At 40.5% G+C, this 17509-nt stretch overlaps 1 protein-coding gene across 1 annotated transcript in view; it reads right to left on the bottom strand.

Annotated features, from left to right (window-relative positions):
* Positions 1 to 17509, bottom strand: part of Ttc27 (tetratricopeptide repeat domain 27) — a gene marked incomplete at its 5' end in the record, with an annotated part of 78795 nt that overhangs the window by 19741 nt on the left and 41545 nt on the right. Inside the window, 3 exons of the mRNA XM_028773440.1 lie at positions 5133 to 5298; positions 10362 to 10414; positions 15268 to 15366. Coding sequence (XP_028629273.1) covers positions 5133 to 5298; positions 10362 to 10414; positions 15268 to 15366 — 318 coding nt within the window. The remainder of the gene's footprint in view (positions 1 to 5132; positions 5299 to 10361; positions 10415 to 15267; positions 15367 to 17509) is intronic.

Here is a 17509-nt window from a genome sequence, read left to right as displayed (position 1 = left end):
ACACAGCTACACAGGATCGGTACCACCAGTACACAGCTACACAGGATTGGTACCACCAGTACACAGTTACACAGGATCGGTATCACCAGTACACAGTTACACAGGATCGGTACCACCAGTACACAGCTACACAGGATCGGTATGGGATACTCGAGAAAAGTGAGAGTGAGCTGTGGTGACAGAAATCTCAAGCTTGTTTCTTACTTGGGGAAAGGGTGGTGGCTGAAGTGACTAAAATGGAACATAAGAGGACTCTGCAGTGACAGAAATGGGAGTTGGGTTATATTAGAATATATAACAGTCAATGTATGAAGCTAAAAATCTCCCTGTCTTATTACATGGGGATTATTTATTAACTGACACCTCAGTTAAGAAAACTTTATTAGAAACAATTCACATGCATATTAATCTCATGAGGAAACATCGTACCTCACATAAATCTTCCCTCAGACACTAAGGCACACTTCCATGTGATGCTATCCTTCAATTCCCACTAACCATATCCACTTTCTGGGCCCCACTGCAATAGTCTGCACCTTGAAGAATCTTTAGTATACTATGTGCTCTATAAAGATGACCTGTGTTAAGTGGCAAGAACATATTAACCACTCAGTATGTGTTACTCCCCCAAACAGATAAGATGTTAATATATAAAACTTAAATTCCTTTTCCAAATGCCTGCCAACTTACCAAGAATAAGACTAAAAACAAGAAACCAGGAAGAAATGTGGACCACAGAACGTGCCCAGGGGAAGCAGCAACTGCACAAGGACTTGTGCACCTGGCTGTTCACTTTTCATTAGAATAGAACCTGGAAACTGAATAAAGACTAACGAACACAAAGTCAGGTTCCATGACCACTAAGTAAGAATATATATGTAAGCACAGATGTTATAAAGTACAGATGTTAGAAAAGTAGTGTCATTACAGAATGCTGTTCCCAAGTTTTACCAATCTAATATTTCACTCAAAATAAAATTGAAGAAAACAACAACAACAATATATACAGGTAATACACTCAATCCACTTACTCCTTTTACAAATACTAAGAGAAAAAAACCAGGATACTCTCTCTCTAGTTTATATCATTGTCTGTATTAACATAAATATACATTTATATACTTTATATATTCACAATGGGAAAAAAATTAAATCACTACAATCCATATCTATAAAAAGGTATAAGGGTTAGGAGCACTGTCTTAGTCAGGGTTTTATTGCTGTAAACAGACACCATGACCAAGGCAACTCTTATAAGGACAACATTTAGTTGGGGCTGACTTACAGGTTCAGAGGTTCAGTCCATTATCATCAAGGCAAGAACATGGCAGCGTCTAGGCAGGCATGGTACAGGAGGAGCTGAGAGTTCTACATCTTCATCTGAAGGCTGCTAGCAGAATACTGACTTCCAGGCAGCTAGGGCTAGGGTATTAAAGCCCACACCCACAGTGACACACCACTCCAACAAGGCCACACCTCCTAATAGTGCCACTCCCTAGCCAAAGCGTATACAAACCATCACAAGCACCAAAAGGACACAGGAAGGAAGAGACATTCATTGGCTGCTGTCATGCATGCTGATAGTGTGTCATGAAGCTAGATAGCCAAAGCCTATTGCTAGTCACAAAATGCTGTGCCAGTGATAACCCAGGCACTGCAAAGAGATCCTGCCACAGCTGCAGAACTTACCAGAGCATTAGAATTGTATGATATTTCTACAGAGAGCCATTCCTTCACAGGGCTTCTGTAAGATGCAAAAAGAGACATGGTCTTCCCACATTATTGCTATGGCTGAATGTCTGAGAATCAATGAGGTGCTAATGAGAGCAGCCTAGCCTGAGCAAGTTGCCGGTTATCTAGAAATGGCATTCTCAGTGTGCTGCAATGGTACAGGCTATCAGAAATGACTATCTCCCAGTAGGTCCACAGGTGCATATCAAGCCAACGTATGTCACATCTGACACCTGCAGAGCACATCATGTTCTCTACATGCCTCATGCACATTTTACAGAACTGCTTTGTCTCCAGTGCACTTAGTGGGACTGCAGGGGGCAGTCTTAAAACCCAAAGGCTACCCTTGGTTGTTCCAAAAAACATTCAACTTTGGATGAAACTAATTTAAATTTATTAAAATATATTCACGCGTATGGGCTGTAGAGACGGCTGAGTGGTTAGGAGCACCGGTTGTTCTTCCAGATGACCCAAGCTCAATTCCCAGAAGCCACATGGAGGCTAACGGCTATCTGAAACTCCAGTTCCAGGTGATCCAATACCCTCTTCTAGCCTAAATGGGTACTGCATACATGTACAAAGACATACATGCAAGTGAAATACCATACAAATAAAATAAATTTTAAAATATTCATGTTTAGATAAAATGTCACTATATGAGAGAATGTTTGTTTTACACTCTAATATTGAGAAACAAAGGAATAATGAGAGAAAAAGTTTATTAAAATGTTAACTGGCCATGAATGTAAATAAAGTATAATAATTTTATCTAGCTAACAACTACATTTTCACAGAAGTTCATATTAGACAATGTGCTCAGACACACACAGGATTAGAAGATTGTAAACAGAAACCAACACAATTCAGCTATGGTTGAAAATTTTGCATGAAGCCAGGACTTTAATCCCAACACTCAGGAGGTTGGCTCAAGGCTAGACTGGTTTACATAGTGAGTTATGGGATAGCCAGGGCTAGGTAGAGAGACCTTGTCCCCCGGCCCCTACCCCACCTCCCATGAAAAGAAAGAAAATTATTTGATTAGAGAAGTGAGAAGTTACTAATATGACCACTAGAACATGTTTTTTATTTTTATTTTTTAAATCCACTTAAGATAAAAGCTGGAGATGTGACTCAACGGTTGAGTTCTTGTCTGGCATGTGCAAGGCCCTGGGTTCAATTCTCAGCACCACAGGACAAGAGTTAAAACATGTCAATGTGTGCTGGGACAGTTATGGTTAGGACTTTTGTTCCTTTTCTGAAACACGCTTAAAGATACTCCTAAAATATGCTTCCTAGGTCCTTTTACTGCTACTTGAGAAAGGTTCCTGAAGCATGGCTAAGTTAATGTTTTATAATTCCAGGGATTTTGATGTGATATAGAACATGCCAAATACATAACTCGAGAGTTTTATCTTTAGAATCCAACAATTACTCTCAAGAGTGCTTTTGTTAAAACCTACCACTGTGGCTCCCATTTCCTGTCACCCATACACTCCCGACCATGACAGAACTGTCTACACATGAATAACAAGGCTCCAACACTGGTGATAGGTTAGGAAAGAAATGCGAACATGACAAGTCCATTCAGCTACTACAGTTGCAGGAGACAGGAATCATCTAGACAGAACCTGTTTCTTTCTGAACAACAGTTCTGTATTTTCTTGTCTTTTTCTGAAATACTTATCTCTGTTTTAGCATAATTAGTAGACCACAGTAAATGAAAATCAGCATTACCATAGTGACTCCATAACTCTTTATGACATAAAAGAAATGTATTTTCAAAATAATCTTTAAAAGGCGATTTTATCTAAACTATCAGTTCCTTTAAAATTAGAAAAGTGATAGGGAGTGGAGATACATATACACATACTTTCCATTGTCACATATATCCTACAATAGCATAAATGCATGCCACACAGTTGTGGTGAGAATTTTTAAATGAGCTAATACATGCAAAGTACCAGAATAGTATCCAACACAGTGAAAAATGTGAGTCATGACTTTACCTCATTCCATCTGACCTGCCCACTATTCCTTAGAACACAGGGAAGGGTGAGTAGCAAAGAAAAGAGAAAAGGTTCCCACCTTTTGTGCTTACATTCCACCCACCACACAAGTCCAGCTCCTAATCTATTACAAGGGAAGGCTCTAGACTGGGCCACTTAGATTCTCCTTATAGAACTATCTCCTCTTGGTGTCAAGCATGAATGGTCAGGACCTTTCCTGGATCCTCAAAGGCAAGCCAGAGAGCCAATGATACTAGTTGTTTGTGGATAGGGGTATTACTGAGGGTTGAGGGACAGACTAGAAGAGCAATCCCACTCACACCAGAAAGAACGTGGATGAGTAACAAATTAAAAGCAAATGACAACAGAAAAATGGTATCAGACTGGCTTAACACAGGCTTGCATTTAAAGCAATTTCTATACTCTAAAAAATGTCATCCCTTCTTTCTACAATGAACAACATTTATAAAGAAAAGATGGTGGAAGAAGAGAAAAAGAAAGAGAACAAGCAGAAAGTTTGTACCTCTCTTCCATGTGGGTAGTTTTATTTGAAGTTATAGATTTTCCCAGTAAACCCAAGCCTTAAAGTTAACTCGGCCAGCTGTGCTTTCAAGACACATAATGAGCTAAACATAGGGCATTAATGCAGGACTTGATAAGCTCTATTTGGAACTGAGATATTTATGTCATGAGATTCACAAGGAATTATCATATATTGATGTGACATCTGTGTGTGCTCTATACTGTCTTGGTCATTTCCAATCAGTCACTTTAAATAGCTTATGTTGACTGCTACAAGGCCTGAGGAGTTAAGTACTTTTCCAGACTTCTCAATTCATAACCCATAAGCCCTTGAGTATTTTCTCTTTGTACACCATTTCTATCATAATTCAGCCCAAAAGGTCTTGTTTGCTTAATTCTATTAGATACCAAACACAGTGGATGCAAATCTCCAATGCTTTCTTTAACAATAACTTCATAACCAAAACGACTATGTCTTTAAGTGTTGTAAACAACCCTCAGAAAGAACGTAGCAAACACTACATGAATACATACAGAATTTACTCCTACTATTACAAACCACAGAGGGCATGAGTTACCCAGAGTAGTAAGTAGTGCAAAGAACTTTCTACTTCATCTCTGTACGTTGACAGTATGCATGTAAACTGTACGTCAGTCAGATTGGTGTACCTGAGCTGCAGCAATACTGTGTGTGATGGCACCAAGACAGTTAACGTTGAAATGCCACTAACTATAAGTAACTGGAAAAACTAACTAAAGAACAAAAATGCTGTTTACATATACTACACATGTTTCACAGTAAAGAAAACAACTTATATCACAGAATAGAGGTTCAGTACAAAACCCAAACTAAAATAACAAAATGTTACCTACCTGAACATCTTTGTATTTGTCTCTGAGGTCCAGGAGCCGGTGGTAAGCTTTGATGGCTTCCCCAAACTCCCCAACATCAGTGCTGGTGAGAATGTAGTTTTCCCAGATTTGCCAGTGTTCGTAGTTACACTTGAGAGCTTCCTGTAACGTTCTAAAAGCTTTGACTCTGTGGAAGGTTAAATTTCAAAGAAATGAACAACCAAGTCTTTCCAGTTAGGACAAATCATGGCTAACCACATATGAACATGAATGTGAATAGCTATTTGTTATGGTTTGAATATCTCGGGCCCAGGGAGTGGCACTATTAGAAGATGTGGCCCTGTTGGAGCAGGTATGTCACTGTGGGTGTGGACTGTAAGACCCTCATCCTAGCTGCCCAGAACTCAGTATTCTCCTACTCAGCTCTGCCTCCACCATGCCTGCCTGGATGCTGCCATGCTCCTGCTTTGATGATAATGGACTAACCTCTGAACCTGTAAGCCAGCCCCATGTAAATGTTGTCCTTTACAAGACTTGCATTGGTCATGTTGTCTGTTCACAGCAGTAAAACCCTAAGGCACTTCTCTTCCATCTTGTATAAATACATCACTTGGGAATCAGATGCCCAAATAACACAAAACCACCATACAGTTCAATAATGATCTGAGGAACACATAGTACCCTATGTTAATATGTCTTCCTTGATTTATTTCCTACTAACAAGAACATTTTAACAAGACATCAACTTCAACACTGCCCCCAAGAAACAGTAGATCCAAGTTCCAGACTTCAACCTAGAGTAAACCGCCAAGTAAGGCTGCAATCTCTCAACACAAATAGTGGGAAGCAGGGCAGTGGCCAGGGAGAACATGAGGTCAAAATAAAACAAAAATCTCCTCCACTCTAAATAAATCTATAAAATAAATCCTACAACTTGGGGCAGGGAAAATCTATACAAAGATAGGACAGTAAACAACATTACCCAACAGGACATAAAATTATTAAATTTAAGGTCAACTTTTTGAATAAATTTTTTGTTATTTTATGTGCCTATCTATATGTCTGTGCACCATGAACATATCTGATGCATGTGGAGGCCAACAGAAGGGATCAGATCTCCTGAAACTGGAGTTACAGATGGCTGTGGACTGCCATGTGAGCACTAGAAATTGAACCCAGGTCCTCTGGAAGAGCAAGCAGCCAGTGCATTCTTCACTGACCCATCTCTCCAGACCCTGCGCTACTGTTAAGTAATCTATCAAAACTAGGAGTCCATCAGAGAGGAACAAGAGGTGTTAGGTAGGCAGAGTGGGAGATGTGTGCAAAAGGACACACATGACATTCAAGTATAAAGGCAGATACCTGGACAAACAGAGAGGGAAGGGCAGAGTAGAGAGAGGAATAACAAAAACTAATTTTGTTTGAAAAGTTCCATAATGAAACCTTATTCTTTGTATGCTTTTTTTTTAAAAAAAACAAAAGAAGTAATCTACTAAGTCTTTGAACATATTTGTTTCAAAACATGCCCAGGGACAAGACAACAACAGAAGAACAATCAGCACTCAGCATGTGCCTAATACCACATTAAATGTAACTCAAGAGAAAACTGGTGAATTGAAAAAGAATACTGAGGAGCTTGCCAAAATGCAGATTAAAAAAAAAAAAAGAATGAGGAAACAGAGGAAAGAATAAAACTTAGATATAAATCTGATAGAAATTCCAGAGTACAGGAATGGCAGGATGCTATGTATCAAAGATGGTAGCTGAACATTTTTCAGAACAAAGCAAAGATTCAAACTCTTTGGTCTAAAAAAGGTATACAGAATATTCTAAGCAATATACACATATAAAGTAAAATTAAAAAACATGAAGGTATCCTAATATTTAAAAAAGAGTAACTACTGGAAAACAGGAGGTATTTCATCAGCAACAAGATGATAGAAAACAATAAAATAAGTAATACCAACATGTCAAGTGAAGATAGCCTAAACTTTCATAACCAGCTAAACTTGCCACTCAAAAAGAAATGAAAAATCAAACACATTTAAATGTACAAAGACTGAGGTAGTATTGACTGAACATAACTTAAAGAACTACTAAAGGACCCGTCCTTGTAAAAATAAAAAGAAATTTCAAAAATGGAAAAAAAAAAAAGAAGTAGCTTTCAAAACGCAAATGGATTGTTTGTATGGACTGTCTCCTCCTTTCTTTATCTCTTACCACTTGTTTCTCTTGTAAGAGCAAGTATTGAGATTCCTCCATTCTCCTACTTACAAAGGAGTGGGAATCAAGTCATCTTCTTGGAGAGCAATTTGACAGGCAACAATCAATGATACAGGATACCTGTGTGTCCCCAATCACAGGTTCCTGAGCCCAAAACTTTAAATGAGGGGGTAAGTAGGGAGCTGGCTTTATCTACAAAGCATTCATCTTATAAGCACAAGAATCTGGGTTTGATCCCCGACATAAAAATAATGGGTATGCCAGACACTATTGTGGATGCCAAGAAGTGCATGCTGATAGGAGCCTAATATTGCTGTCTCCTGAGAGGCTCTGCCAGAGCCTGACAAATACAGAGGTGGATTCTTGCAGCCAACCATTGGATTGAGCATGGGGTCTCCAATGGGGTCAGCAATGGAGGAGTTAAGAGAAAGGACTGAAGGAGTTTGCAACCCCATAGGAAGAACAATAATATCAACTAACCAGACCCCCACCCCCACCCCTAGAGCTCCCAGGGACTAAACCACCAACCAAGGAGTACACATGGAGGGACCCATGGCTCCAACTGCATATGTAGCAGAGGATGGCCTTGTCAAGCATCAATGGGAGGAGAGGCCCTTGGTCCTGTGAAGGCTCAATGCCCCAGTGTATGGGAATTCGAGGGTGGGGAGGCAAGAATCGGTGGGTGGGTGGGGGAGCACCCTCATAGAAGCAGGGGAGAGGGGATGGAATAAGGGGTTTCTGGGAGAAGGGAGAACTGGGAAAGGGAATAACATTTGAAACATAAATAAAGAAAATTTCCAACAAAAAAACAGTATTTGATAACAGCAACAACAAAAAAATAATGGGTATGGCGATGTCGACTTATAATCTCAATTGGAGGAGGTGGGGCCCAGAGGATCCCTGGGATTCACTGACCAGTCAGTTTAGCCTAATTTGTGAGCTCTGGGCCAATGAGAAACCCTGTTTGAAAGGGGGCGGATGGTTGTTTCTGAAGCTAACACCCAGAGCTGTCACCCATCCTCTACACACACGTGCACACACACACTGAAATGAACTGTCTGCATTTCTCTGTTGGTAGGAATAGCTTTTTCCTAAGAAGTTTCATCTCGGTCTCACTGGTCCAGCACGAACACTGGAGAAGCTAGACTATGAACGAAATGTTTCCAAGGGCCCTGATACCTGGGGAGATCAGACAGAAAGGAGAAAGGGCACTGCAGTGCTCACAACACAACAGATGAAACCATTTTAGGATATAAATATTGTTATGGGGGGAACAGTAATTATCTCTGAAATAATTTCATGAATCAAACATTGCTTATGTCTAGAGTCACAGCAAATAAATGAAAGAGGACAACTCAGGCTGCTCTAGAAGAAGACCTGGGTTCTGTTACCAGCATTCACATGGTACTCAAGACCATCTGTAAGTCCAGTTCCAAGGAGTTCTAATGCCCTTTTCTAGCCTTTGTGGGCACCAGGCATGAACATGGAACACATCCATACAAGCAAAGACTCAGACACATGGAGTAGAAATAAATCAATCTTTTAAAAAAAGAGCCTCACTACATACAACATTATCTCAGAAAACACTGACCAGATAGATCCCACTGTAACCGATTCCAACTGCCCTAGAGAGCCAGTATCCAGTAAACATCAACACTAACCACTGTAATCAATAACAGCAGCATTTTTAAGAGAACAGTAGAACAAACTGACATCCAAGAGCAGCAGCGGAAGCATTTCATGATTTCAATGTAAAATGGTCTTAGTATCTTCAGGAATATTTTGTGACTTCGCAACACATACCAAGTCTGAAAGCAGGGCTAAGTACAAATGGGAAGCTCCCCCTCTCATCAGACATTAAAGCTCTGGCAGTTGCAATCCTTCCTCTCTCTCCCGTATCTACCCTTCACTCTCACAGCCGGCTGGGCTGCTGTTGACACCTGCCGATTCTTAGTCTACTCTAGTTACTAAGTGTCTGGACTGCTTACCCCAGCTTCCAGTTTCCTGTCTACCCGACCTCATACACAGCCTCCTGGAAATCTCTCTAAAGACTTCTCTGTTGAGTTCCCTACCAAACTCTCTGGCTAGTCCCAACAGGATGGTTTCAATGTATCAGGGGATGAGACACAGTGAGCTAAGCACAACCTACTTTTCTTTCCTTCCTTTCCGTTAGAGCTCACACTACTCCACAGCTGGACTATTATTTTACTGCCACCTCCTAAAATAATCCACTCATTTGTGTCACTCTACATTCGGCCACATCACTTCCTTTGCCCAAAAGGCCTCTTTTTCCACAGGTCCTTCCAACCTAGCTTCAGTATTAGACAAGCATCTTTGAACCAGGATCACAAACCTTCTCTTCTGAGATCTCCACAGGGCTAATTCCCGACACACAAAAGGTGAACAGACAGGCGCCCCCTCTACCGCAGCTCCCTCACAGACGGGGCAGGCGCCCCCTCTACCGCAGCTCCCTCACAGACAGGCGCCCGCTCTGCCGCAGCTCCCTCACAGACGGGGCAGGCGCCCCCTCTACCGCAGCTCCCTCACAGACAGGCGCCCGCTCTACCGCAGCTCCCTTTGCATTCTCCTCTCATGTCACCATACACAGCTTGTATCACTAATCAATTTTTGCAATATTGTTTTAGTTCTTAAATCTACATCTCCAGAAAAGATGAGTTCTATTTCCATTTTATAAAAATCTCTAAGACAAACAGTTAATAAGAAAACTACCAGTTGAGTTGACCAACTAAAGGTATGTTTGTTTTTATCATGTAATGAAATGTAGGGTGAAAAACTTTGGCAGTAAATACCAATTTCAAGAGATATTTATAATATATACTTCATCATGCATTAAATGTTTTCAAGAAATAACTATACAATTAGAATTCAAAGGATACTTAAGCTATTCTAACTTACATACAAGGAAGGATAGGAAAGAGAGTTAGACACAGATTTAAGTATTCAGGTAGAGAAACCTTACAATTTTAAGGGAAAATGAAGTTCTTCACATTTGTCTCACGTACTTACTTTTGCTTCAGTCGAATATAGGAAGTGGATAAATTGTTCCAAGCCTCAGCATTCTAAAATAACAGACACTCCAGTTAGAGAATATTCTTAGGTAAGACACTTGCTAATGCTAAAATATAACCCATTTTCCTACTCTGTTATGTACTCTTAAAAAAAAATCACAATTTTTAATGTGTTTGAAAGAAAAAAGGCATAAAGCCAAATTAAACTTTATTTTTATGCCTTACAAAAAAATGATATAGCCCTAAACCAATGACATAGCCATCACAGCACTGACTCAGTTCAGTTAAATTTTTATTTTCAAGTTTTGACATAGAAAATAGTTGGAAATTCACAATGTAATTTAACTAATATGTCTATTTTATATATTCAAGTAAAATCAAGATAAATATTGATGCTAATAAGAATGTTATGAATTTTACTTTATTCTATTTTTTAATAAAATATAGTTCCTAACTGCCACACATAGGATTTTAAAATTAAATGGTACTGACTGCCCCTTCCAGATGTGGCAAAGTTAGTAACTGGCTAGCCTTCTCACCATAAAAATCTACAAAGTAGACAAAATAAGAACCGTTTGGGGAGTCAGACAGCAGCAGCCCAGGAATGGCCCCGGAGGGGAGAGAGCACTAAGGTGTGTCAGCAGTCAGCATGGCCTCTGTCCACAGATGCACTCAGGGCTCCCACATAGACAGGCAGACATCGATCACAGCAAGCAAGCCCACTGGGATGAAGAAAGGGGACCAGGCTGCAGGGCTGAGAAGGCAGCTAGAATCTGCAGCTAAGCACTATAGGAGAGAGGTACGAGAGCAAGTTCTAGAAAGTTCAGTAAGCACCCCAAGTCCAAGGCTGGACAAAAAGCTTTACTACATGACAAAATGTTCTGAGACCTTGCGGGGGGTGGGGGGGACTGTCAAAATGCTTTGTGCTGAATGAAAATTCTGGAGGCCACACAGTGCCCAGTTTAGTCTGGCCAAGCAGGAATAGAGTTCTGAGGGTCTAACCATGACACTCAGCTCAGTCCAAGAAAGCTTACCTCCCAAAATAAAATTTAAACCCAGAAGTACTTATAACACGATCAAGCAATCTCAATTCAGGTTTTTACAAACTATGTCCACATAAAGATTTGTGTAAAATCTCCTGTGAATAACGGGGTTACTCACACTACTGTAAAATGATGCAAAGACCCTTCAACAGGATGAAGCATGCACACATTATTGATGACACAAGGCATTAAAAAGAAATCCTGCTATTACAACTAGCAGGACACAAAATCTGAAATATATTCCAAGTCAAAGCAATCTGAATAAGTATCTAGTGTACAATTTAATTAATACGAAGATACAAAATACCATATAAAGAAAACCTTATAGCGTAGCTACTAAGGGACACAGGAGAAGGAGTTCATGGCGACAGGCGGGAGGAGATTAGGGAGCTGCTGGCGGCAATGGAGTTTTCAACATCTCACTTTAAAAACTGCCCAGACTGTTCATTTGACAGTGCAGTCTTTAAATGCTACTGCACTAAGAGGACAAGGAAGAGAGTGAAGGAGGTGACATTTGGTTACTATTTCAAAGATACAGTTACTGTGCCTGTGAGATGAAAGATAAAGCAGGGGTCCATTAAGCAAATGCCTCTTATCAATATGATCTCTATTCTCATTAGACCCCCAAAAAGTTAATTTAGCTTATAAAAGCTAGCCGCAGGGCTTGCAAAGGCACTGGCTGAGCAAAGTACTCACTGCACGAGCAAGAGAACCTGAGCTCGGAAGCCCAGAGCCCATGTGCAGAGCAGAGTGTAGTGAGGTGTACCTGTAACTCTGCACTGGGAGTCAGCAACCGGGTCTCCGAGCTCATGCTCCAGGCTCAGGGAGGGACCCTGACTCAGAGAAACAAACAATGCCAATTTATGGCCTCCAGACACTCACGCACAGGTACATATACACTCTTACATGTAATGTTCCCCAACACACACAGTCAGAGGGAGAGATCTACCCAACCATAGTTATACTGAAAAGGCTAAACGTGATGATTTAGAAGGCCAAGAACAGAGTCCATTTTGGATGGTATCAAACATCTGAAACACCACCATAATCTTTAATGTTTGTTCATAATTTACATGTAAGTTTTTTTGTGAACTACTAACAGCAATGCTTTACAGAATGAAATAAGAATTATGGTCAGATGCACAAGGGCTTGGCTTTGATTCCAAATGCAGTAATATTATGGCTAATAATTCTCTATCATAGAATATGTAGGTGCTTCAGCAGGTCAAAGTGCTCACTGCCAAGCCTAACGACTTGCATTTGATCATTGACACCTGCGAGGTAGAAGGAGAAAAATTAACTCCACATGAGGGCTGTCCTCTGACACACCATGCACATTATCCCCCAACACACAAAAGCACAGAGGGAAGGAGGGAGGGAGGGCAGGCATTTGGTTGGTAGAAAAAGAAGGAAAAGAGAACAAGATTTAGGTTTTCCACATTCCTGGTGGCATACTGCTGAAATGAAACCCTTAGAAATACCTCAGATACCTTTTTTTTCTTTCTTTCTTTTTTTTTTTTTTCAGAAGTTGATGTTAAAATTCAACATGGAAAACTAAGGAGCCCTGAACAGCCAAAGCAACTGTGAAAGAGAACCATCTGGGTGTTCATGCTTATCATTCTCTTTCTCTCTTTCTTTCTTTCTTTTTTTTTTTTTTTTTTTTTTTTGGTTTTTCAAGACAGGATTTCTCTGTGTAGCCCTGGCTGTCCTGTAGACCAGGCTGGCCTTGAACTCAGAAATCCATCTGCCTCTGCCTCTCAAGTGTTGAGATTAAAGGTGTGCACAGCCACTGCCTGACCATACTCACCATGCCTACACCTCCCTGCAAAGCTTCTGTGAGTGGTGCTTAGCACAGAGACAATAGCTGATGAAATCTAACTGGTATCTACATGCAAAATAATGAAACTGAACCCTTTCTTATGCTATAAAACTTAAGGTAGTCTAGAGCTGACACTACGAAACTCTTAGAAGAAAAGGTAGGACCAGCACTGAGATTATAGCTCAGTGGTCAAGCAGTTACCTAGCCCCCAATAACCCTGAGTTCAAGATCCAATAACAAAAGAAAAAGGGGGGAGGGTGCGGAGGTCAGTCATGAGCTTTGGTGATGGATCAGAAACAAAGGAAAAAGAACAGATGAGTAAGATGTCATCACTGGGCATGGCCATGCAGTCATCCCAGCATTCAGCCAGCCTAAGCTGAATAGTGAGATCCAGGACAGCACAGACAATAACAAGACCTTGTCTCCAAAAATTCAAACCAAACAAATAAAAAAAAATGTTAAAGTTTTGGGTCAGCAAGATGGCTCAGTAGGTTAAAGTCTACACAAGCCTGAGGTCCTGAGCTGGATCTCTAGAACTCATAGGAGAGAATCAACTCCAGAGAGATGTCCTCTGATCTTCACACATACCATACATACAACACACACACACACACACACACACACACACACACATACACACACACAAATAATAAAATGATGGTCAGAAATGTCTCAGCCGGTAAAGGCATAGCTGACAACCTCAGTTCAATCCCTGGATACTCGTGGTGGAAGCAGAGAACTGGCTTCAACAAGCTGTCACATGACCTCCAGGTAGGTGTTGTGGCATTTGCACACAAGCATGCATCCACACACAGAGGCACACTCATACACAAACACAGATGCATGTACAATAAGTTGATCTTAAAAATAAAGTAAAGAGGGGCTGGGGAGGTGGCTCAGCAGTTAAGAGTACTTGATGCTCTTGCAAAGGACCCAGGCTCAATCTCTAATTCCAATATGGCAGCTCACCATTGTCTCTAATGCCAGCTCCAGGGGATCTGACGCCCTCTTCTGGCCTCTATGGGCACTAGGCACGCATGAAACGCACAGATATATGTGCTAGCAAGATATCCATACACATAAAATAAAATGCATAATTGTTATACTTTAAAGAGCACTATGAAGAAAGTGAGAAGGGGCTGGAGAGATGGCTCAGCAATTGAGAGTACTGGCTGCTCTTGCAGAGGACTTAGGTTTGATTCCCAGAACCCACGTGAGGCTCACACCATGTGTAACTCCAGTGCCAGAGATCCCATGCCTTCCTCTGACCTCTACGGCATGCAAGCACCAGGCACACACATGGTGCACATACAGACATGCAGGCAGAACATTTGTATACACAGAATAAATTTTTATTAAAAAGTAAAAACACAAAAAAGGGCATTATCTACCATTCATAAGGTACCTTATAGTTAGAATACAAAAAGAATCCTTACAACTAAACAATCACGAACAATTTTTACATGGGAAAAGGATATGAGTAAACATTCCCCAAAGACACTAAATCAGCCAATAAACAAATGCAAAAATATTCAAATAATATCCATTAAGAAATATATATTGAAGCCATGAGATACTACCCAAGAGAAAGTAGCAAGTGATGGCAAAGATGTTGAGAAACTGGAATCCTTATTCAGTGCTGGCGAGTATATTAAAAAGGTCCTCTGGAAAAGTCTGCCAGTTCCTCTAACACTTGTCCACATGATCCAACAGCTCACTAGCATATACTCGAGGAAAGGAAACACAAGTCTACCAAACACTGGCAAATAAATGTTAGTGGCAGAAGCATTTCAGAAATGCACCAATGCAGAAAAGATGCAAATGTCATCAACTGATAAGTGGATACTAGTGATCTGCCCTAACAGGGGCAGATTACCCGTCAATAAAAAGTTAATGGAGCATCAATGCAGATTACAGCACAGATGGCTGTAAAATACTAATGTAAGTAGAAAAAATTAGCCCAGCTACTCTAAATGCAGCACAATTCAGGTAACTTAAAGACAAAGGAGCTGAAACAGGGAAGGGGGGCAAAACAAACTTACATCGGGTTCTAGGGTCACACAGCGCTGAAATGCCTTCGCAGATCCACCATAGTCTTCCAAGGCCAAGTAGGCACAGCCTAGAGAAAACCAGACCCCAAGCTGCAAAGATCAAAAGTCAAAGTCATTCAAACACATACACACATTTAGAAGATACAATCTGAGCATGTTTAAGAAACTACCACAAAATACACTTCTATACAGAATTCAGAACTATAAATAACATTTGCTTTGTGTTGAGATTAACTGTAGGAAATTTAGTGGATAAAATTTTCCATGAAAATTTCAAAGCTATTATAATAATGAAAGCATTGCTACATTAATATTATTAATACACCCTGTGTTAAAGGTAATAGGCAGCTTTGTTTATAGGCCTTTATATTTGGATCTAGTACTCTAAACCTGGAATTAGGGCTGGAGAGATGGTTCAGCGGTTAAGAGCACTGACTGTTCTTCCAGAGGACCAGGGTTAAATTCCTAGCATCCACTTGCCAGCTCACAGCTGTCTGTAGCTCTAATTCCAGGGGACCTAGCACCTTCAAACATACATCCAAGCAAAAAACCAATGCATACTGAAGTAATTAATCTAAACCTGGAATTAATGATATAAAAAGAAAACCTTTACAAAGTATCAGCAGACTCACAACTGATTGGTGAACCACAAACATAAGGGCAGAGTTCTGCTTCATCCACATTCCCACAGACAACCTCCACTATTTAACCAAGAACAACCTCCCAGACATGTATCTGTGTAGGCACGACTACAAAAAACTTGGAAAACATAGGGTCAGAAACTGGCTGCGATTTGAAAAACAGGTAACTACAAAAACATTCTTTGCATCACAGAGTTTCCTTAAAATTCAATAGACCCTGTCAAAAGGAGCTATAACTGATAAAAATTCAATGGCATTAGTCAGAAAGGCATCTATTTATGAGTTAAGTTTGTTTTCCTTCCAGTCACAAAGCCAGTGGTGGATGGAAACCTACTTTCTTACAGACTAAACACATACGCAGGGAGAGTAGCGGGAAAGGGAATGATCGGCTCAGAATCTGTCTCTGCCTTCCTCAGAGGCAGAGAGGAGCTATCTCCACACCCCTCCTCCCTAACCTGCACCACAAAAACCCTGATCCATAGGGAGGGCAGAGACCTGAGAGTTCTCAAGAAGAAAAAGATTTTTAGATGATAGTTAGAGATAAGGCTTCCAAAGCAAATATCCTAGGGCAATTTAACACTTCTCTCAATTCCCAGGAGGCTGTAATAACCACCAAGGGCTTCCTTTATGCAGAAGCGATTTGGTAGAGGCTAGGTGAAGGCTGCAGAAGGAGGTGTGCCTCTGGTGGGAAGAGGAGCAGAAAGACTTGCTAAAAACAGTTTGTGACCTGAACAATGGGACTGCCACATAAAGGCAGCTCACCACTTAGCTGTCACCTGCCTATTGAAGAAACTGAATGAAAAGCACCATTCAAAGCACCAGAACACATTCCCTGAATGTGACACAATCTAAAAAGACCCAAGGCCAATACTGACTTATGTGACAATATTTAAAGCAAGCACCCGCCTCCCAAACAAGGTCAGTTTTGAAACTTTCGAGCTTCATTTCATCAGTTCTAGGGTCCACTCCTGTTTTTAACATCTCTGAAAAAAAGACAAATCTGGGTTTACTTGTTCTCTTGGCTTTGGTTATGATTTATTACGAAGGTCCCACTCTGCAGCCCAAACTGGTATCAAACTCATGGACCCTCCAGCCCCAGCCTCTCAAGTGCCAGGATCACAGCCATGCATTAACATAGCCAGCAGCAGTTTTTTTCTATACAAAGTGGTACATAATGTAGGAGTCCCTTCCAAGATGGCAGGATAAAGGCAATGAATTTTAACTCACTTGGAATTCTCACTGAATTCTAGGACTAAGTTAGGAACACTTAAAACTTCTATATGGGCCTCAACAGAAAAACAAACAAACAAACAAAAAGCAAATATTCTTCCCCATAGGTTGATTTAAAAAAAGGGGGGGGGCTGTATAAAATAAAGATACAAATGGAAAACTTTACTTTCTAGTCCACGAGAAAAGATTATCAAATAATCTTTTACAAATAACAGCACCTATGTATAGCTCTAGGCCACCCGGGTCAAATGAAGTTTCTTATTTATTTATTTATTTATTTAGTTAGTTAGTTAGTTAGTTAGTTTTTTTGGAGACAGGGTTTCTCTGTACAGCCCTGGCTGTCCTGGAACTCACTCTGTAGA

This window comes from Grammomys surdaster, unplaced genomic scaffold (assembly GCF_004785775.1).
Source record: "Grammomys surdaster isolate TR1022 unplaced genomic scaffold, NIH_TR_1.0 227, whole genome shotgun sequence".
Classification (NCBI taxonomy): domain Eukaryota; kingdom Metazoa; phylum Chordata; class Mammalia; order Rodentia; family Muridae; genus Grammomys; species Grammomys surdaster.
This window is presented reverse-complemented; position numbering and strand designations above follow the sequence as displayed.